The 20,876-nt window shown below is 44.0% G+C and overlaps 1 protein-coding gene across 1 annotated transcript; it reads right to left on the reverse strand.

Moving 5' to 3' along the window:
- Nucleotides 1-3: 3 nt before the first annotated feature.
- On the reverse strand, nt 4-20,663 carry msh6 (mutS homolog 6 (E. coli)). Its single transcript, XM_067988743.1, has 10 exons — nt 20,321-20,663; nt 18,734-18,936; nt 15,755-15,945; nt 11,164-13,720; nt 5,317-5,597; nt 4,880-4,997; nt 4,033-4,122; nt 1,485-1,639; nt 890-1,089; nt 4-164 (listed from the first exon to the last, which is right to left on the reverse strand). The coding sequence occupies exons 1-10, from the start codon at nt 20,590-20,592 to the stop codon at nt 83-85; spliced, it is 4,149 nt and encodes a 1,382-aa protein (XP_067844844.1). The 5' UTR covers nt 20,593-20,663; the 3' UTR covers nt 4-82.
- Nucleotides 20,664-20,876: the final 213 nt, after the last annotated feature.

Here is a 20,876-nt window from a genome sequence, read left to right on the forward strand (position 1 = left end):
GTCTTATCATTTTAAAATAAACTTTATTAGAACATAATTTCAAATCATGTCTCAATTAAACATCCTACATGTGATACTGTGTTCAGATTTCAGCAATCTTCTTCAATACTGGCTGTAGAGTGAGGAAGTTAACATTTGGGTCTTCAATCAAAAAGCACATTGCCCTGTGGAAGCAAAAAAAGTATTTGAATACTGGTATTTTAACAGCAGTGACTGCTACAATATTTCATTACTACTCATCTTGCTCAAAGACCATGGTTCAATTTCAACCCCTGCCCCCCCACATTATATCTTTCCATTGCTACTTTAAGAACCACTCAAGGTGATAAAGTATTAACCCTTGTTCAGTTACTCAGCTGATTTACTTAAGTCTGTGCCATATGTGTTTAGTATTGTTACCTTGTTATTTTTCCAACTGATCAGTCTCCCCATCCTACTTTTCTGAATTGGTTAGGAATAACGATACTCAAGTCAATTTTTATTAATTCAATACCTCACTTTCAACTATTCTTCAGAATATCTGTGTGGATTGAATTAACTTTTAAATAAACCTCTTGCTTGTTTTTAATTCCCTCAGTACTCCATCATATCTGCCCATAATGAAAAATAAATTAACTGGAACATTTGCCCTACTGTATCTTAGACAACCAACTTGTATCGACCATACAAGAAATTAATCAGGCTTGGAAGTTAAGTCAAATTGTAGAAATTACAATTGATCCCTTGGGGAGCATAGGTTACCATTGTTCTGCAGCCTGATGATTCACTCCAGTACATTTACCATTTCTACTTCATCTGCCAAGTAATTTGGACACTGCTGCAATTAACTTAATTAGCAATCAGATTCATACATTAAAAACCTGAAGGTTCAATTGCTCTAGACACTTACTTGAAAAGTTTGAAGGAAATGGTAGTTTTCTCAAATTCTTTAGCTTTCTTGTGACCCTTTTGAATAATTTCCTCAGGAATGTTTGCAAGTCTTGCTGCATTAAATCCATAACTTTTTGGACAGGCTCCTTTGATAAATTTATACAGGAATGTGATAGTTTCCTGGCTTGGATCTTCACACTCATTCTCAACCATACAAGCCTGCAAACAGTCCATAAGAGAAGATACATTATGGAGACATGTACAAATGGACTTATGATGGGTTAGAGCTACATAAGTCAGTGTCATTTACTGCAGGATTGGAGAAAATTTACACTTCTGCTTTCCTTGTGAAAGGAGGAAGTATAGCTAGGCAATTGATTTCAAAAGAAATTAGTTACCATGAGGTGTCACAGCTAGGCATGCATGTTTTTCATTTGAGCTATGAAATTCATCATGCCTTCCAAATTCAGGAACTCTGCAAAAAAAATTATTTTAAAAAAGCCCCAAGTTAAATGCTGTTGGAAACATATCTAAAATATTACTAACCAGGTGTACATACAAGTATGAAGCTACTATAATACTTGTTTAACTATACCAAAATGTCATACACTTACCATATGTCCTAAACGAACTGCAGTGGAGTGAGAGAAATCTTCCACAAGGGAATGGTAGTGTGTAGAAAATAGAGTGCGGCACTTAATATTTTCAGCAAGCTCCTTCACCACTGCACTAGCTATTGCTGTGCCATCATATGTTGCTGTACCACGGCCTGTAATAACAGTTGAAATGCAATACTTCAGGGTTAAAAAAGAAAGTTAGAATGCAAACATTTTACTTAACAGAATAAAGGGTAGTTCTCCTTGGAACAGAGAAGGTTGAGAGGAGATTTGATAGAGGTGCTCAAAATCATGAGGGGTCTAGATAGACAGTAGATAGAGAGAAACTGTTCCCATTGGCGGAAGGGTCAAGAACCAGAGGACACAGATTTACGGTGATTGGCAAAAGAACCAAAGGCGACATGAGGAAAAACTTTTTTAAAAACACACAGCAAATGGTTATGATCTGGAATGCACTGCTTGAGGGGGTGGTGGAGGCAGATTCAATTGTGGCTTTCAAAAGGGAATTGGATAAGTACTTGAAAGGAAAAAATTTGCAGGGCTACAGGGAAAGGGTGGAGGAATTCTAGTGGAACAAACTACAGGTGTGAAAATTTAACACCATCTATACTGCACCACCGTGCTGCATACCCCAGCATATGTTACCACCATCCAAGAGAAGAGAAAATATTGTGGGACTAGCTGGATTGCTCTTGCAGAGAGCTGGCACGGACTAGACAGGCCGAATGGCCTCCTGCGCTGTATGATTCTAATATCCACAGCTATAACTTTCATAACTGCCCCACCTGTAATTCTAAAAAGGAACAAATTATGAAACTAGGACAATCAAATTAGAAAACGTTTCTTAAAAATCCACACGTGGATTTTAGATATTGATTTTAATTTGCTGCTCAGCAGATTCATGCTTGGAATCAATTAGAAGAACAGCATCAACAGAGGTTGGCATTTCATATATTGGATAGTGATAGCAGTAAAGTAAGAAAGGATTTTGAAAGTGTGATCTGCAGGGTTCTCCCCCCTCCAGATCGCTCGGGTAAATAACACCATTTGGCAGTGTGGTACTGAACCACAGAATATCCTAATTCAATGCACGGGTCTGATGGTAACAAGAATTTGGCTAGGGTGCCAAGACTAGGCAGGGGGGAAAAACAGCCCAGGTGCCCAATCTCAATGGTTAGTGATCCCAGTTAGAAAATATGCATCTCATGGATAGGATCAGTTTGTATGTGTGAAATCCTTCTTTGCCCCCCTGTCTCTGCCCAAAAAAAACCTCACTTTCTAGGTTCACAAGTGAATAGTGGTCACTTGGGTCAAATGGATACAATACAAAACAAACATTTCACATGTCCACCAACACACTTCCTGAAATTCTAGTGGAACAAACTACAGGTGTGAAAATTTCACACTACCTATACTGCACTTCCACATACCCCAGCATATGTTACCACCATCCAAGAGAAGGAGGGAAAATATTGGAAAGAACATGTAGCACCTTTCACAACCTCAGGATGCCCCAAAATGTTTCACAGCCAATGGAGTACTTATGAAGTGTAGTCATTGTTAGAGTGTAGGGAAACATGGCAGCCAATTTGCACACAGCAAAATCCCACAAACAGCAATGAGATAAATGACCCAACAGCCTGTTTTAGAGATGCCTAGATTACCTGCTCAAGTCTTTGAAGTGCAGCTTGACCCCACAACCTTTTGACTGAGGGAAGAGTGCTACCACTGAGCTAAGAATGACACTAATCTAGATCTATGTACATGTATCCATTTATTCTGCTCACCAATAGCTAGAAAAGAGTTTTTTGTTCCAATCCTACCACTCCATATAGCCTCAATATTTGTACTAGCCCACCTGATTGATCTGTACTGTTCTGCCATTCCCATATAGACACCAGCAAGGGTATATTTTTCTCCATTCAATAGGAATGCCATCACCACCCCCACAAAAATCAGGAAAAAGAGAAGGGATTTAGATCAGAAGTGTTTTCTCCCTGTCAAGAGCCCAGTATGATAGCCGATAGGATGCCCTCAAACAAATTATCCAAAATCTCAAAACAAAGTATCGAAGTGACCAAACAAATTCTACAGCCCGCTTGGTTTGAAACTGTGATACTTGTACAAGTGATCATAAAAAACAAAAGTCAATGCAATTTCATTGTAATGTTTATTTCTTTTCCCTACAACCTCCCCCCCCAACAATTCCAATCCCTCTCCCCACTTTCCCCCAACCACAATTCGTAAGTGTCTTTCAATGAACTGCACATCCTGAAGGTGGTGCCCACAGTAGCTTTCGATGGTGCCTTAGTGCTAGTTTTGGGAGAAGTCACCTGCTCAACTTCTCTCCTCAGGAAGCAAAGAGAAAACATTTGATCATTGATCGCTCATCAGGAACTTCACTAGTCAAATTCAAATATATACAAAAACGTGCACCAGCTCCTTAAATATACTACCCTGCTTGAACACAAGTCATAGATTTATCACTACCACCAGATACTTAAAAACCTGGCAAGACATTTAAAGAAGTAGATCCAAACATTACCTAATTCATCCAAAAGCACAAGGGAATGCTGTGTTGCATGCTGCAGGATACTGGACGTCTCGCTGAGTTCCACAAAGAAAGTGCTTTCACCTGCAAGAATGATGTTTAATGTCACTTCAGATGCTGAACAACCTTCACGCCCACATTCCGACAAAGATTACTATATTTGACTTCATTTCTTTGACGACTGCTTGGTAAGGAAGGAATAAATTGGGAGTCCAGTTAGCTTCTTCCAGCCAATATGTTAGGGTTAAAGTTGGTAGCCAGGTTCCTCTCAGCAGGTCACAAATCCAAATGCAGTAGTTCTTACCCATTTTCTTTAACACAAGTAACCTGCTCTATGAATCAGAGCCACCTCATTTATACCAAGATTATCATTCAGGTTGGCCCTTGTGAATTGTACATCCCTGTAGTCAAGATGGTGTGCAAAAAAAATTCTGGCAGCTTCCACCAAGGACCTGAAAATTTACAGAAGTAACGTGGCTACATCTTTAACTGAGTACAGATTTCCTTGTAGGGATAAAAGTTCTCAGGCCCATTTATGCCCTCTGGGAAACCAAGTACAGATGTGTTTAGACTGCTGAAAGTAGTTATTAGCTCCCGATGTAGCTCCATACTTTCCCTTCTTTACTGTCATCAGTACACGGAGATCAGCAGACCAGAAATGCAAGCATGCGTTTTGTAGTCCTTAGCTTTAGTCAAGATAAACCCATACTGCAGAAAATTCTGGGTAGAACTGGTGTATTTTTTTTTAAATTAAGAACTGATCATTTGATACCAATTTTGGAAAACAATTTTTGCACCTTTTTAAAAAAAAATCTAGATCTGTCCCAAAATCTTTTCTTACCCGACATGATTCTATCAGATGCTCCCAGACGTGTGAAGACTCTGTCAACTGGGTTAAATTTGCAGCTTTCAGCAGGCACGTAGCAACCCAGTTGAGCCATGATGACCAGTAGACCAGCCTGGTCAAGGAGGGGGAAAAAATGAAAAAATAACCAGGTTCCAGACTGTTGTAATTTAACACCAAACCAGAAAACCCCTGCACAACCCCTTTCAAATTGCTTCATACGCACACCTTCACTCCATACTACATTCTAGAACATTGCAATTCTGTTCAATGTTTCAATTTATCCTCGTGACTTGCGCTAATAAACTAACCATCAATTCTTGCATTATTCTAATATACATTATATTTTGCAAAAGTACGATAAAAAACGTTAGGCTCAAAATTCAGTAATTTAAAGTATACAGAATTGTATTAGGTAACAGTGTGTCTCCTACCTGTCTCATGAGTGTGGATTTGCCACCCATATTTGGGCCTGTCACAAGCAGGCAGGAAGCCTGGTTGTTACTGTGACCATCTTCCAAATCTTCAGCGGCCTTGCAGCCAATGACCACATCATTAGGGATGAAATCCCCAAAAAAGGTTTTGATAACACAGGGGTGGCGTGAGCCTCTAAGCTCCAGAAACGGTTGGGTGTCCTCATCGGCAAGCATTACGATAGGTCTGCACATTGGCCCCTCTCCGCTCTGACTGTAGTGTGTTAGGCTTATCAACACATCTGCAAGAGTAAAACCAACATAAAAGTGAGGCAAACTTTATTAAAGGCTCATTTTGATGAACCGTGAAAAGTACCTGCCAGTACAATTAGAGGTTTGGTTCTTCCAAATTTCAGTAATTTCTGGAGACAGTAAGTGACCGACCGGCACAACGCCGGAGTGAAGTGCTGGTGGTGGCAGTGATGGCAGAAATTTGAAGTAATGATTTAAAGAGCATCACACAAGAATCAGCTTCAGTACATGTCCATGAGCAAGTCTTTCTATTTTGTTTAATTCAGAACACTTGCAGGCAGCAATGATTCCATTTTCTCCTGCTACAGAAAGGGGAGTAACTCATCTCTTCGTGTTGAGGTATAGAAGCTCTGGGGCAAAGTGGATGTGACAGAAGCTCCCAACCATTCACAAGCTCTTCAAAATGCTGGAATCACACTCAAGGGGCTGCCCTTGGAAGATGCCCATGCCTTGGGCTGGGGGGTGGGGGGAATAAAGAGAGTGATTGGGAGCCAGAATACACAAGTGGGTGAGGTATAGCAACTAACAAATGGGTCAGTGTAACTGATTGAGAACACAGTACTAATGGTGGATTTCATGACAGCATCTAAGAGATTTGGAATCAGATTGTCAAATAGGCACAATATGTAACTCTGATTTATGGCACAGGTATGAAAAAAATGCTGTTCTGAGATCATGCACCTGCTAAGATTCTATTCTAGACTTGGGTACGGCCGACTTCAATGGGATGAGACAGAGACTGTCCACAGTAAACTGGGCAAATCTGATAATGGATAAAACAAGTGATGATCAATGGGAAATGTTTAAAGAAACATTTAATGTGATACAGAATCGGTTTATACTCGAGGGGCAAGAACTTTACTTGCCAAAAAAACAGCCATGGACAACTAAAGAGGTAAGGGACAGTATAAGACAAGGAAAGGGCATACAAAAAGGAAAAAAAATGCACAGATCCTGGTGAATGGGAAAGATACAAAGATCAACAAAGGGTCACAAAACAGATAGTAAGAGCTACAAAAAGAGTATGAAAAGAAACTTGCAAGGGATATCAAAACCAATATGATGAACTTTTATAGTTATATTAGGAAAAAAGAGGGTGGTCAGGAGCAGTGTTGGCCCCATAAAAACTGAAAGTAGGGTTATTGTCATTGACAATGGGGAAATGGCGTCAGTATTTACAGTAGAAAAAGAGGATAGCATGCCGGAAATCCCAAGAAAACTAATATTGAATCGGGGACAGGGCTCAATAAAATTAACATAAGTAAAACAACAGTAATGAAGAAAATAATAGCACTAAAGAGTGACAAATCCCCAGGACCAGATGGTTTCCATCCCAGGGTTTTAAAGGAAGTAGGTGAGCACATTGCAGATGCCCTAACTATAATCTTTCAAAGTTCTCTAGATTCAGGAACTGTCCCTCTAGATTGGAAATTTGCACATGTCACTCCACTTTTTAAGAAAGGAGAGAGATGGAAACCAGGGAATTATAGACCAGTTAGCCTAACATCTGTTGTGGGGAAAATGCTGGAGTCTATAATTAAGGATAGGGTGACTGAACACCGAGAATTTTCAGTCAATCAGAGAGCGCCAGCATGGATTTGTGAAAGGTAGGTCGTGCCTGACAAACCTGATTGAATTTTTTGAAGAGGTAACTAAAGTAGTGGACAGGGGAATGTCAATGGATGTTATTTATATGGACTTCCAGAAGGCATTTGATAAAGTCCCACATAAGAGACTGTTAGCTCAGATCGAAGCCCATGGAATCGAAGGAAAAGTACGGACTTGGTTAGGAAGTTGGCTGAGCGAAAGGCGACAGAGAGTAGGGATAATGGGTAAGTATTCACATTGACAGGATGTGACTAGTGGAATCCCGCAGGGATCTGTCTTGGGGCCTCAATTATTCACAATATTTATTAACGACTTAGATGAAAACATAGAAAGTCTCATATTTAAGTTTGCCGATGACACAAAGATTGGTGGCATTGTAAGCAGTGTAGATGAAAATATAAAATTACAAAGCGATAGATAGATTAGGTGAATGGGCAAAACTGTGGCAAGTGGAATTCAATGTAGGCAAATGTGAGGTCATCCACTTTGGATCAAAAAAGGATAGAACAGGGTACTTTCTAAATGGTAAAAAGTTAAAAACAGTGGATGTCCAAAGGGACTTAAGGGTTCAGGTACATAGATCATGAACAGATGCAGAAAATAATCAAGGCGGCTAATGGAATGCTGGCCTTTATATCTAGACATGATGTGGAGATGCCGGTGATGGACTGGGGTTGACAAATGTAAAGAATCTTACAACACCAGGTTATAGTCCAACAATTTTATTTGAAAATCACAAGCTTTCGGAGGCTTTCTCCTTCGTCAGGTGAATGTGGGAATCCTTGAACGTTTCGCATTTATATTCAGAGAACAATACCTGGTGATTACAGATAATCTTTCCAACTGCCCGTTGTCAAGGCAATCAGTGTTTAGATAGAGAGGTGTTACCTACAGGACCACCGAATATACAAACGGCCAGAACACAAGACAGAGAGAGAGAGGGAAAAACATCCGAAAGGAAGAGAAAGACAGAGAATGACCCGTTGTATTCAAAACAGATAACTTTTATTCGCTGGTGGGGTTACGTGTAGCGTGACATGAACCCAAGATCCCGGTTGAGGCCGTCCTCATGGGTGCGGAACTTGGCTATCAATTTCTGCTCAACGATTTTGCGTTGTCGTGTGTCTCGAAGGCCGCCTTGGAGAACGCTTACCCGAAGATCGGTGGAACACTTCAGCAGTCAAGGACATTCAGCCACCGATCTTCGGGTAAGCGTTCTCCAAGGCGGCCTTCGAGACACACGACAACGCAAAATCGTCGAGCAGAAATTGATAGCCAAGTTCCGTACCCATGAGGACGGCCTCAACCGGGATCTTGGGTTCATGTCACGCTACACGTAACCCCACCAGTGAATAAAAGTTATCTGTTTTGAATACAACGGGTCATTCTCTGTCTTTCTCTTCCTTTCGGATGTTTCTCCCTCTCTCTCTGTCTGTCTGTCTTGTGTTCTGGCCGTTTGTATATTCGGTGGTCCTGTAGGTAACACCTCTCTATCTAAACACTTTGATTGCCTTGACAACGGGCAGTTGGAAAGATTATCTGTAATCACCAGGTATTGTTCTCTGAATATAAATGCGAAACGTTCAAGGATTCCCACATTCACCTGACAAAGGAGAAAGCCTCCGAAAGCTTGTGATTTTCAAATAAAATTGTTGGACTATAACCTGGTGTTGTAAGATTCTTTATATCTAGAGGATTAGAGTACAAGGGGGCAGAAGTTATGCTGCAGCCAAACAAAACCCTGGTTAGACCACACCTGGAGTACTGTGAGCAGTTCTGGGCACCGCACCTTCGGAAGGACATATTGACCTTGGAGGGAGTGCAGCGTAGGTTTACTAGAATGATACCCGGACTTCAAGGGTTAAGTTACGAGGAGAGATTACACAAATTGGGGTTGTATTCTCTGGAGTTCAGAAGGTTAAGGGGTGATCTGATCGAAGTTTAAAAGATATTAAGGGGAACAGATAGGGTGGACAGAGAGAAACTATTTCCGCTAGTTGGGGATTCCAGGACTAGGGGGCACAGTCTAAAAATTAGAGCCAGACCTTTCAGGAGTGAGATTAGAAAACATTTCTACACACAAAGGGTGGTAGAAGTTTGGAACTCTCTTCTGCAAACAGCAATTGATTCTAGCTCAATTGCTAATTTTAAATCTGAGATAGATAGCTTTTTGCCAACCAAAGGTATTAAGGGATATGGGCCAAAGGCACGTATATGGAGTTAGATCACAGATCAGCCATGATCTTATCAAATGGCGGAGCGGGCTCGAGGGGCTGAATGGCCTACTCCTGTTCCAATGTTCCTATTAAGCATTTTGTGTGGGGAGGGGGTGGTTTATGGCGAAGGAGGCTTGACCCAGAACAAATAAATCAAGTTTACAGACAGGCATTTTGGATTAATTTCACGAGTTTCTAACCAGTAAAGCTTAATATTCACATCACCTTACTCTTAGCAAAATCTCAGCAAGTCATCTCCCTGTGGAACTGTTCAACAGTGGTCAACTTAAAAGGGATTTATCCATATTCCGATAAGGCTTTAGATAGTACTAAATACATTTTTGTGTTATTCAAGGAGTTTTTCTGTGCTCGCTCACCGCATTTGTCTTTGAGCTAGGAGATGCATCAACTGTTGCAGTGCTAGCCAGCAGGGTCAGCCAGCACTGACAGTAGCCAACGGTGCAACATTTGATCTGCAGCTTCACAGCTCATTATCCCAGCAAAAACTATCAGCAGCCTCTGCAGTGATTTCAGCAGAGCTGCCAAGTAATAGATTTTCTGGTAGACTCACTTACAAATCACAAGATCCTGGAGCTTTAATGATCAGAGATGGAAAGTTTCAGCAGTCGGTCAACTTTCCAGGGTGGCAGAACATTTCAAAACAGGACTTTCATAAAGTGATTGATTATCTTAGAAGGCCGATTTATAGATGAGGTTCCAATGTATTTACAGCACGTTATATATTGGAGTTATGGAGGTAGTCTGAAAACATGGCCAATCTTTCACTTATCTTAATAGATGGAATATTTTTCCCTACAAACAATATCACAGCTGCAGAATAAGTTACCAGGGAAAGCAACTGAAGTGATATAAAAAGGAAACAATTATGCAGAGACAAAGACAATCACAGTTCACGCCTCTTAATTCAACGTTGCTTAAAAAAAAATTCAAATGATTTGAATTAAGTACTAAACTCCCAGGCTTTTTATGTTACTTCATTCGACACATTTTCTAGTGTAAAAAAAAACAGCTGCAACGTACTACTGATAATTCAGATGAGTTTATGGAAAAAGAGGACTATAGTGAGACAGCAGGTGAGTTTAAATGTTCAAAAAAAGGTTTGGCTCGCTGGGCCACGGGGCCTTTTCCTGTTCCTATAATCCCTCACGGGACTGGTCAGGTTTATTCTTAAAATGAAGGATTACACAAGAAGTTATTTAAGCTCCGATTATATTTATATTAAAAAGCTGCTCTCACATCTGGTGGAGCAAGTCACAACAGCAAGTCCATTAGGATCACTGTGAGAAGCTACCTCCAGAACGGGTGGTCTGGTGACGGGTGGGAGAATCGGCAGGAGGGTAGATACATCCTACTCAGCCTGCCTACACGTTAAATGGCAAGTGTGGAAGGGTGGCACCCAGCCATACTACGGTAGCACCAATACTAATCAGAGTCTTACGGTAGAGTAGTAATGTTCGTGACTGTACTGTCAATCATCAATTATAGAACATAACTCCTTCATTTCAGAATTGAAGACTCCTCCTCCTCCCCACTTTCTTCCAGTCCCTACTTCAAGTTCAGAGTGAGGTGGGTAGAAGATTTACAAATTACAGATGATTTTCCCATCCATTAAGAGAACAAACAAAAGACCCTCCACATTCAGCCCAAGAATTGGCTCGGATCACCCAGTGTAAGAGTGAAATTAAAATTACTGAGGCAACACTTCACTTACCAAGAACAGCAATGCAGTCCACGGCTGTCTGCCAGTCTTTGTAGTTCTTGTCGAAGTTATAGAAAAGCCTCCTCATACAGTCTTGAAGAGCAGCGTCTCTCCTCTCTTCAGCATTGCTCATTGTATCCAACAGCCGTTCAACCTCTCTTGTCCAGTAACGCTTGAAGCCCTTTTTGGTCGATTTCAGCTCGTATTCCTCCGGCACACGGCGATCCGCCACGCTCTCTGGAACCTCCAGCTGGTACCGGTTTTTGGCAGAGCCCCAGTAAACGACACTTCGGCACCCGAGTCTTTTGCGCTGCTTTTCCAAGTACTCCTGGAGGTTGTGATCAGTCTCCTTGATGTCAGCGAGTGCCTGGTCGTAATCTGGGTCAAACCCGGCTTTGGGAGTAATTACTCCAGTGTTTCTCGCCTTCTGATGGTCAAAGGCCTTGTCCCACCTCTTCAACTCCGCAGACAAATCTGGGAAGAGGCCTTCAGTGGCACTTCCCTTCAAACTTAATATCTGTTTAAGTAGCTTGGACTTAAAGCCATCAACAGACGGTTCAATAATCTGGAGCACCTCCTGGAAGACTTTAAAACCTTCAAGAGCAGAAAGGAAGTCTGTGATCTTCTTTTTACTGTAGGTGGTCTCTTCATACAGCACAGCCCGACTATCAGGGTGGTCTTGACTTTTCAGAGGCGATCCGATGCTGTGGATCCGGCTGAGGAGCCGCTCCAAGTCCGGAAGTTTCTTCAACAGCTCAACAACCTCTGTAACCTTGTCAGGCACGGCCATCAGATCCTCAATACCATTTAAACGATCCTCGATGGAGAGGGGATTACACAGGGGGGCACAAAGCCACTGCTTTAGTAGCCGTTTGCCAAAGTAGGTGCAGCAGTTGTCCAGCTGTTCCAGCAGCGTGCCCTCGGTTGTGCCGTTGGTGCCATTTTGCAGGATCTCCAAATTGCTGAGTGTAATGGCATCCAGAACCAAGCGCTGCCTGCTTCTGACAAAGCAGCTACTCGACACTTTTGTTCTTTCAATATCAATATCCACAGGAACATACTCTTCAAAGTTTGCCATTGACAAGAGCTCTTGGTCAACAAGACATCTCTTTAGGTAGAACACACAGGCCCCAAGTGCCGACAAGGCAAGCTCATGGCCTTCACCTGGAGTGAGTCCCAACGAGTCAGCCTCAGATACCATTGCTTGGATGACAGGAGGCAAAGGAACGCCCACGTCTTCATGTTTAGTTTCGTTGAAGTAGCCCTCTTCAGCCAGAACCTTTAGTGTTTTGGACGCATCCCAGAACTGGGACCCCGACTGCAGACCCTCCTGCAGGGCAGAGACGAGGCTGCCTTTCAGAACCTTCCTGCTCTCCAGCGACAGGTTGCCTCTTTCAAACAAAACCTGCACCGGCGTGTAGTGTGCCACCAGAGTTCGGAGACGCGAGCAATGCCGATCGTCCTGAAACTGGCCCGTGTAAAACTTGCCAACGGACGTGTCGACGAAACAGACTCCGTACGAGCGATACTGACCAGACGAGTCGACGTTCACCTTCTCCTTCATACACAGGAGATACTTGTTGCAGCTTTCCGACGGGTTGCCATCCAAGACGCTGTACGTTTGCGTTCCCTTCGTAATTATCCGACACACTTCTCTTCGGACCACCCGGTCAAACTTTGTGGGGTGTGCCAACGACTTGCAGCGCGCCTCCATCATATCGGGGGTCTCGGTCTGCTCCACCCTCGCCACTTTGTACCCTTTCTGAACCAGCACGTCGGAGAAACGGCCAAAAGCAATCTCGGGGAAACCAGAATGAGCCCAGCTGCCCTTCATAAACATCAGCCCCAGCTCATTAACTGCGGTGACAGCATCCATGTGGTAGAGCTCATAGAACTTGCCCACTTTATAGAAGATCACTGTGTCGAACATCTGGGATTTGAGCTCCCACCATTTCCGCATGCCCGGGGTACACTTATACTGGAAATCATCGGGCACATACAGCGAGCAACGGTCGTAGTCAGGGTCGGTTTCCTTTCGTCTCTTTGCATCCTTCCTCCTGCCAGGCTTTAACCACTCGAGCTTCTCGTGGTCCCACGTTACCGCTGGTGCAACACTGCCGGAGGCACCTCCATTGGACTGGCACTCGAACATCTCTGGAGCAGAAAAAGCAGACAGTTTGGACTTCGTGCCTGAGGATACCGCCACTGGTCTCTTCGGGGTTTCCGAGGGGGCATTGGACGAGCTTTTTGCTGTGGCCAGGACGACAGGTGATCCACGTTTGCGTTTGAAGGGAGTCTTCACCGGAGTATCAGGGTCGGTCTCCGTTTCGGGCTCGCTGATTTCTTTCTCGTCGACACCACTGCTGCTTTCGTCGCTGCTCCCCTCCTGATCGGGTTTAAACTCATCCTCCGAGCTTTCAACATCGCTGTCAGACTCCACCACAATCCGCCTCCTTTTGGTCTTGACACCAGCTGAACGCGTTGTCCTTGGTAATTGCTTCTTGGCTTTATTCTCGTCCTCACTGTTATTTTCTTTATCTTCCTCACTCCCTGTAGATCGATCATCTACCTGGAAAGCAGCATTTTAGATTTACCCAATTCTCTCATTTTTTTTTTCTCCGACAGCTAGAAGTGTTGATGGACTGGGTGGTGTAAAGTGTTAGCAGAACGTCTCCACCTCCTGCTGGAAACAAGGACCCTAACAAGGAAGTGAGCATGAGTCCAGGCCCAGCTCCTAGACAAGACAGAACTATCCTTCATCTGGCAGAAGGGCGAAAGAAATGTGGGACATGGAAAGATTCAGCCTCGAGTGCCGAAGGGAGGAGGGAACTGGAAAAAAAGTGTCCTTATGATGTTGGGGCGAAGGCACAATTTGAATAAAGGCAACTTAACACACTGCAATGCTATACCTGACCTGTGAGTCTTCAATACTGGCACTAGGTGACAAAGGTATGAGGGGTTAGGGGAGAGAAATTGTTCCTTTGCCCGGCACTGCCACCATGCAGAGCACAAAATTCATACAAAAGTTGAGTGTAGATGAATCCTTTACATCCCGAGTGTGGACAGAATAGAGTTTTTTTTTAAAAAGTGAAAAGCTAGGAACAGTGGAGGTCTAAAGAGATTTAGGGGTCCATGTACACAGATCACTAAAATGTAGTAGTCAGGTACAAAAAAATAATCAAAGAGGCTAATGGAATGTTAGCCTTTATATCTAGAGGGCTAGAATATAAAGGAGGAAGTCTTGCTACAGCTATACAAAGCCCTGGTTAGATCACATCTATACGACTGTATACAGTTCTGGCACCGCACCTTAGAAAGGATATATTGGCCTTGGAAGGAGTGCAGGAGATTCACCAGAATGTTACCAGGGCTCCAAGAGTTAAATTAGGAGCGATTACATAAACTAGGCTTGTATTCCCTGGAATATAGAAAGTTAAGGGATGATTTGATTGAGGCTGTAGGATTTTGAAAAGGAACTGAAAAGGTAGGTCAAGCGAAACTTTTTCTGCTGGTGGGGGAGTCTAGGGCATGGGGACATAACTTAAAATCAGAGCAGGCCATTCAGGAGAGAAGTTAGGAAACACTTCTTCACACAAAAGGTGGTCGAGGTGTGAAACTCTCTCCCACAAAAAGCAGTAGCTGCTAGCTCAATTAATAATTTTAAATCAGAGATCGATAGATTTTTGCTAGCCAAGGGTATTAGGGGATATGGAGTTAGGATACAGATCAACCATGACCTCACTGAATAGCAGAACAGGCTCGAAGGGCTGAATGGCCTACTCCTGTTCCTATGTTCAGCCGATAGCAATCACAGGCATTGCGCCCGCAACTTTAGTTACGTGCTGACTGCATGTGAGGCTCTGCCGGCAGTGTGACACCTGCCAAAATGTTATCCTATCTCATAAATATGAGGCTATGGTTGTAGTAAAGCTACTCCTTCTCCTTGCAGGTAAATCAATACTGTGTTACTTGCTTTGGGAGCAAGTCACAGAGGAGCTCCACTGCATTTAGTCGACTGCAAGGTGAGAAGGGGGTTAAGGACACATTACATATTCCCCAAGGGGAACTCATATCAACTACAGTGCTACAATTAAGATCAGCTTGCTCAGCAAGATCACTGATTGGCAGTCCTGCTCTGCACAGCTCCACTGGTGGGCAGTACCTTTATCAACAGGGGTGTGGCGAGTTCATTTGTTTCCTCCTTTCCCTCTCCACAGTGATGTCTCTCGATGGGAAATGCTCCATAGGCAGCAGTCACCTTCTGGTACCTTGCCTAAGTGGTTATTATTCATGCAAGCACCAACAGTACGTCATCAAGTTATTCATGGTTCTATGGAAGGGGGCAGTGGGGAGCAACACAGTTGAGCTATCACCTGCTGTCAGCCAATATCAATATACCTGTACTTCCATCAGAAAATGCTCTCCAATTCCCTCCCTAATTTTGGGGTGCTGAGGCCAATTGTAGAAGCTGTACTGCTGCCCTGGCTGAGATTAACTTAATCAGTCCAGACTGGGGGAATCAAATCTGGGAACATTCCTAGTCTGTACGGCCGTGATGAGTTAATTCTGATAAATGGTTTGGTTGAAACTATTATTTGGTTACCTCCATTTCTTCCTCATCGTCATCATCATCGTCGTCGTCTTCTGGCTCAGAAGGTTCAGTGCACACAGCCAATTCCAAACGCTTTTCTCTTGACTTCTGGTTGGCATCGTCTGCTATTTCCATTGCCCTGCGGATTTCAGGCTTCCCACTAAAATAGACACCACCTCTCTGGGCTTCTTTACACTCCGAACCTGCAAGATCAAAAGGTCATCCCATTATACGCCTTAGCCAATAAAATGTTCCACTACTTGTATTTATATAATGCTTTTAAAGTAGCAAAATGTCCCATGGTCAGAGCTGCTCGAGAAGGAAGGAAAGCACCCCTGCCTCAGCTCATCTGCTGCTGAAACCCTCATCCATGCCGCTGTTATCTCTAGACTCAACTATTCCAATGCTCTCCTGGCTGGCCTCCTACATTGCACCCTCCATAACTTTGAACTCATCCAAATTCTGCTGCCCGTATCCTAACTCACACCATGTCCCATTCACCCATCACCCCTGTGCTCGCTGACCTACGTTGGCTCCCGGTCCAATAATGTCTCGATTTTAAAATTCTCACCTTTGTTTTCAAATCGTTCCATGGCCTCGTCCCTCCCTATCTCTGTAACCCCCTACAACCCTCCAAGATCTCTGCGCTCCTACAATTCTGGCCTCTTGTGCATCCGATTTTTTTCACTCCACCATTGGCAGCCGTGTCTTCAGCAGCCTAGGCCCTATGCTCTGAAATTCCCTCCCTAAATCTCTCCACCTCTCCTCCTTTAAGATGCTCCTTAAAACCTCCCTCTTTGACCAAGCTTTTGGTCACCTGTCCTAACATTTCCTTATGTGGCTCGGTGTCAAATTTTGTTTGATAATAGCTCCTGTGAAATGCCTTGGGACATTTTACTACATTAAAGGCACCAAATAAATAAAAGTTGTTGTTTCAGAAAGTAGGATGATATGTAACAAGGCAGAGGCACTTAAAGAAGTTCCCGAGTGTGGGACAAGCTGGCAAAGTGTCTGCTATCAATGATAAAATGGAAGAGAGGAAAATGCAGTTTACCAGTGTTGGAAGAGCAAAGGGTGCAGGCTGGATTGTAGGGCTGGAGGAGCTTGCAGTAGTAGCAAGGCCATGGAGTGACCTGAAGACAACAATTTTAAAATCAATGCACAAAAGGACGGAGAGCCAATGGAGGAAAGCAAGGTTGGAGAGATGGATAAGCGGGATGAGATACGAACAGTGGACTTCTGAATCAGCCAAAGCTTGTGTCAAATTCGGAAGTAGCAAAGGGCTGGGGTGAGGATTTCAATGACAGGTGCGAAGTAAAAATGGAGGTGGCAATGCCCCAGTGGTGAAAGTAGACAGTCTTGCTGATGGACTGGATATGGAATTTAAAGCACAGAGATTTTGTACTGAGGTATGGCCTCAAGCAGACATCCAAGAATGGGGACAGGATCAGTGGCTGGGTCAACCATGATGGCTTCAGTTTTGCCAATGTTGAGCTGCAAGAAGTTCTGGCTCATCTGTGACTTGATCGACTAGGCAGATATCAAGGCAGCAAATGTGGAATCACACTAGAAGGTTGACTCTCAACACCCTCTGAAGTGGCCTAGCAAGCCATTCAGTTGTAAAAACAATTGCTAGAAGGCCCATCACCACCACTTCAGGACAACTAGGGACGAGCAATAAATGCAACCTTGTCAGCATCGCCCACATCCCGAGAACAAATTAAAAAAAGGATGGTGATGGGAGAGTTACAAGTGGGTATTGTCAGCATATATATGAAAGCTGACCAAGTTTTCATACGTATACTGCCAATTTCACACCACGGGGGACAAAATGAGCAGACACATCAAACCATGCATTATAGGTGTGAGGAACATCCAAGTCCCTGTGCTCAGGCACAAACAAAAATCCATCAATACTGTGGAACTGCTTTCAATGGAAACAATCATACAGCTGATTCAGTCGTTGTTACCAAGTTGCCCTATTTATAGTGAGGGACAGATAATGCTACAGGAAAACTGCACAAGCACCAAGTTTCCAAGCAAAACTGCATAGTTACCACAGTCGTATCATCATTTAGGTTAAGGGCCTCCCCAATGTTTGGGGGAAGTTTAGTACAGGATAGAAATTGTGGAAACACATTGCTGACTGGCACAGAAAGATTCTGAGGTCAGACCAAAGATGGCAGACTCAACCATCAATAGGATCCAGTCAGCAAAACTCACTCGAGGGTTTTGGTGCCTCCAACAGCACAAGCCCCAAATCTAGGACTGCCTCCAATAACACACCCTTGAAGGCTGTCCTAAAATATAAGTGGTATATTACAGTGCTGTCTCCAAGCACAGCTGTTGATACAAATGGATACAGGATTGCACAAGTAACTCTTCAAACTATTCTAGGCATGAACATTTATTTTCAGAACTAGTTCAAACTTAATAGCTAAAGCTACTCAAATGTCAGCAGTGGAAATATTAACCCTATATCCTGTATCATATAAAATGATTTAAGAACTTTGGTATGAATCGTTAGCTAGGCCAAGTACTGCAAACTTAAACTGGGTTTCTGTTAGCAGCAGCCGCCTGAAGGTTTTTTCTGTGGGTGGCTGGTTAGGGGAGGGAACAGAGACAAATACACAGAACACCAAGATGCTAATTTCAAGGGACCTGTCTCAGGTTACATTAATGCTCCAGCCCCATGCCTACTAAGAACTAGATTGAGAAATGAGTTTGGGTAGTCTCAAAGGACAATTACATGTAGTTGACTTCCATCCCATTGGTCTGGGCTGTGTCTGAACTCAGGTCCCAGCAAAGAACAAAAAACACAGGGACAACAGAAGTAGCAATTAACCACTGCACTCAGTTTGATGAGTTGCAAAAGTTATTTTCTCTAATCAAGGTTCCTGCCCAATCATATTCAGATAAGACAACCCTGAACAGCAGCACAGACAAACCAAACCTGTACGGTAATTAATGTTTTATATTCTGGCCTCTTACCTGTGTACAACTTGACATACTTCACACTAATCCAGCCTCTTGTTGGAGGATCATCAAAGAACTGGACGTGAATACGAAGGGACTTCCCTATTCCCCGGAGGTACTCATCAGCAGTTGGATGATTATACACCAGACTTGGCCACCACGGATACCCTTCCAGTTTGGCCCATACTAGATCTCCTGGAGTAAAGTCACAAGCTTGACTGCAAGAGAACAGGATTGCAGAACATGAGACATTACGACAGCATTTCAGATCCTTTTGTTTGTGCAACTGCCTTTTCCTTTACTATTACTTTTGTCCTACAGGCTTGCACTTGCTCTATAAACTAACTTGTGATTGTCCAAGCTCTCTTCAAAGTTACTACATCTACAAGGATTCCCAAACAACATTTTGCAGAGCAAGACGTGCAAGGACAAAAGGAAAGAAAACACCACTACATTAATAAGTCTCAGGTCCCCAAATGACACTGCACTTCATAGTAGTTAGCTGCAGATTAAGTGCTTTGGAAAGTTTCTGAAAGGCATGTAGAAACATAGGAAATAGGAGCAGTAGGCCATTCAAGCCTGCTCCGCCATTCAATATGATCATGGCTGATCCTCTATCTCAATACCATATTCCTGCTCTCTCCCCATGCCCCTTGATGCTGTGTCTAGAAATCTATCTAGCTCCTTCTTAAATATATTTAGTGACGTGGCCTCCACAGCCTTCTGTGGTAGAGAATTCCACAGGCTCACCACCCTCGGAGTGAAGAAATTTCTCCTCATCTCAGTCCTAAATGTCCTACCCCATATCCTGAGACTGTGACCCCTCGTTCTGGACCCCCCAGCCAGGGGAAACATCCTCTCTGCATCCAGTCTGTCTCGCCCTGTCAGAATTTTATATGTTTCAATGAGATCCCCTCTCATTCTTCTAAACTCGAGTGAATACAGGCCGAGTCAACCCAATCTCTCCTCATGACAGTCCTGCCATCCCAGGAATCAGTCTGGTGAACCTTCGCTGCACTCCCTCTATGGAAATAATATGTACAATAAGATACTCGGTAAATTAAAGTCTTTCTCCTCACCCACCACCACCTTTTTAAAAAAAAAGGTTTTCAGTCTCTTCCCCTTTCCAAAATATAGGCATGACCTTACAACCAAAGGGAGGGAAGTTCATCCCAGCTGCTTCTTCCAAAAGGTTTCATTCCATCAGATGGTCTGTAACACTGATGGACCATCTGGGTTATGAAAACAAGTTTAAAACCTCTTCCTGAGAATGTGATAATATAACATCACACAAAAAAAAAACTCTCACAGGGGTCTTAACCCATCCAGCTGGAGCCCTTTCACCGCTAAAGGCGATCCTGACCTCCCCCCGGGGGGGTGGAAGCACCGCCCTATTCTCCACCCCCCCCCCCTGTAATACCGATTCTACACCTGGACAACGGGAAACAGGGAGCCGGTTAAAGCACAGAGCACGGGGTGATCAAAAACCCCGCTCCGAGACACTCAACTGCTGAACTCTCTGAAGGGGCGAAGATCATTCTCCGCTGCCCCAGCGCTCACCGAGTTACACTAACCCGAGCTTCTCTATCCCCGGGCCCTTACCTCGGTGCGGGAGGCCGAGGGGTTACCACCTGCTTTCCGGCCTTCTTCGCTCCCCCGGAGAAGAGCGGGGCGGCGACGGCGGCGGCTCGGGGCCTCTTGGGTGGGCTCCGGCGGCACTTGCGAGCACCGCTCCCGTTCTCTTTGGCCCTTTCCCTGGGAGAAGTGTTGGCCTTTTTAGCGGACGGCACCTCGGCTTCAGACTTGGAGGAGGCGCTGAGCGGCGGCGGCGGCGATTTACTGAAGAAGCTGAACAGGGTGCTCTGCTTGGACATGCTGGAAGCTGCAGCCCGGCCAGGAAGAACCAGCCCGATCTTTGGCGCTGGCGGGAAAAAGGAACGCGGGGGTCAGAGGAAGGAATTCCGAACGTTGCCTCAGCCAATGACCGATCACGTCCCCTTTCCCGCCAGCGCGCTCTTTGTATTAGCCCCGCCCCCAGGCTGCTCCAATAATCTTTGGCTGCAAACGGCGCTCAGGCAGCCTGATTTCTGCAGCTATGGCCCGATGGAGAAGCTTTTAAGAATGGAAGACGATTCTCAGTGCTTTAATATCTTCTGTG

This window comes from Heptranchias perlo, chromosome 8, assembly GCF_035084215.1.
Source record: "Heptranchias perlo isolate sHepPer1 chromosome 8, sHepPer1.hap1, whole genome shotgun sequence".
In the NCBI taxonomy this organism is placed as follows: domain Eukaryota; kingdom Metazoa; phylum Chordata; class Chondrichthyes; order Hexanchiformes; family Hexanchidae; genus Heptranchias; species Heptranchias perlo.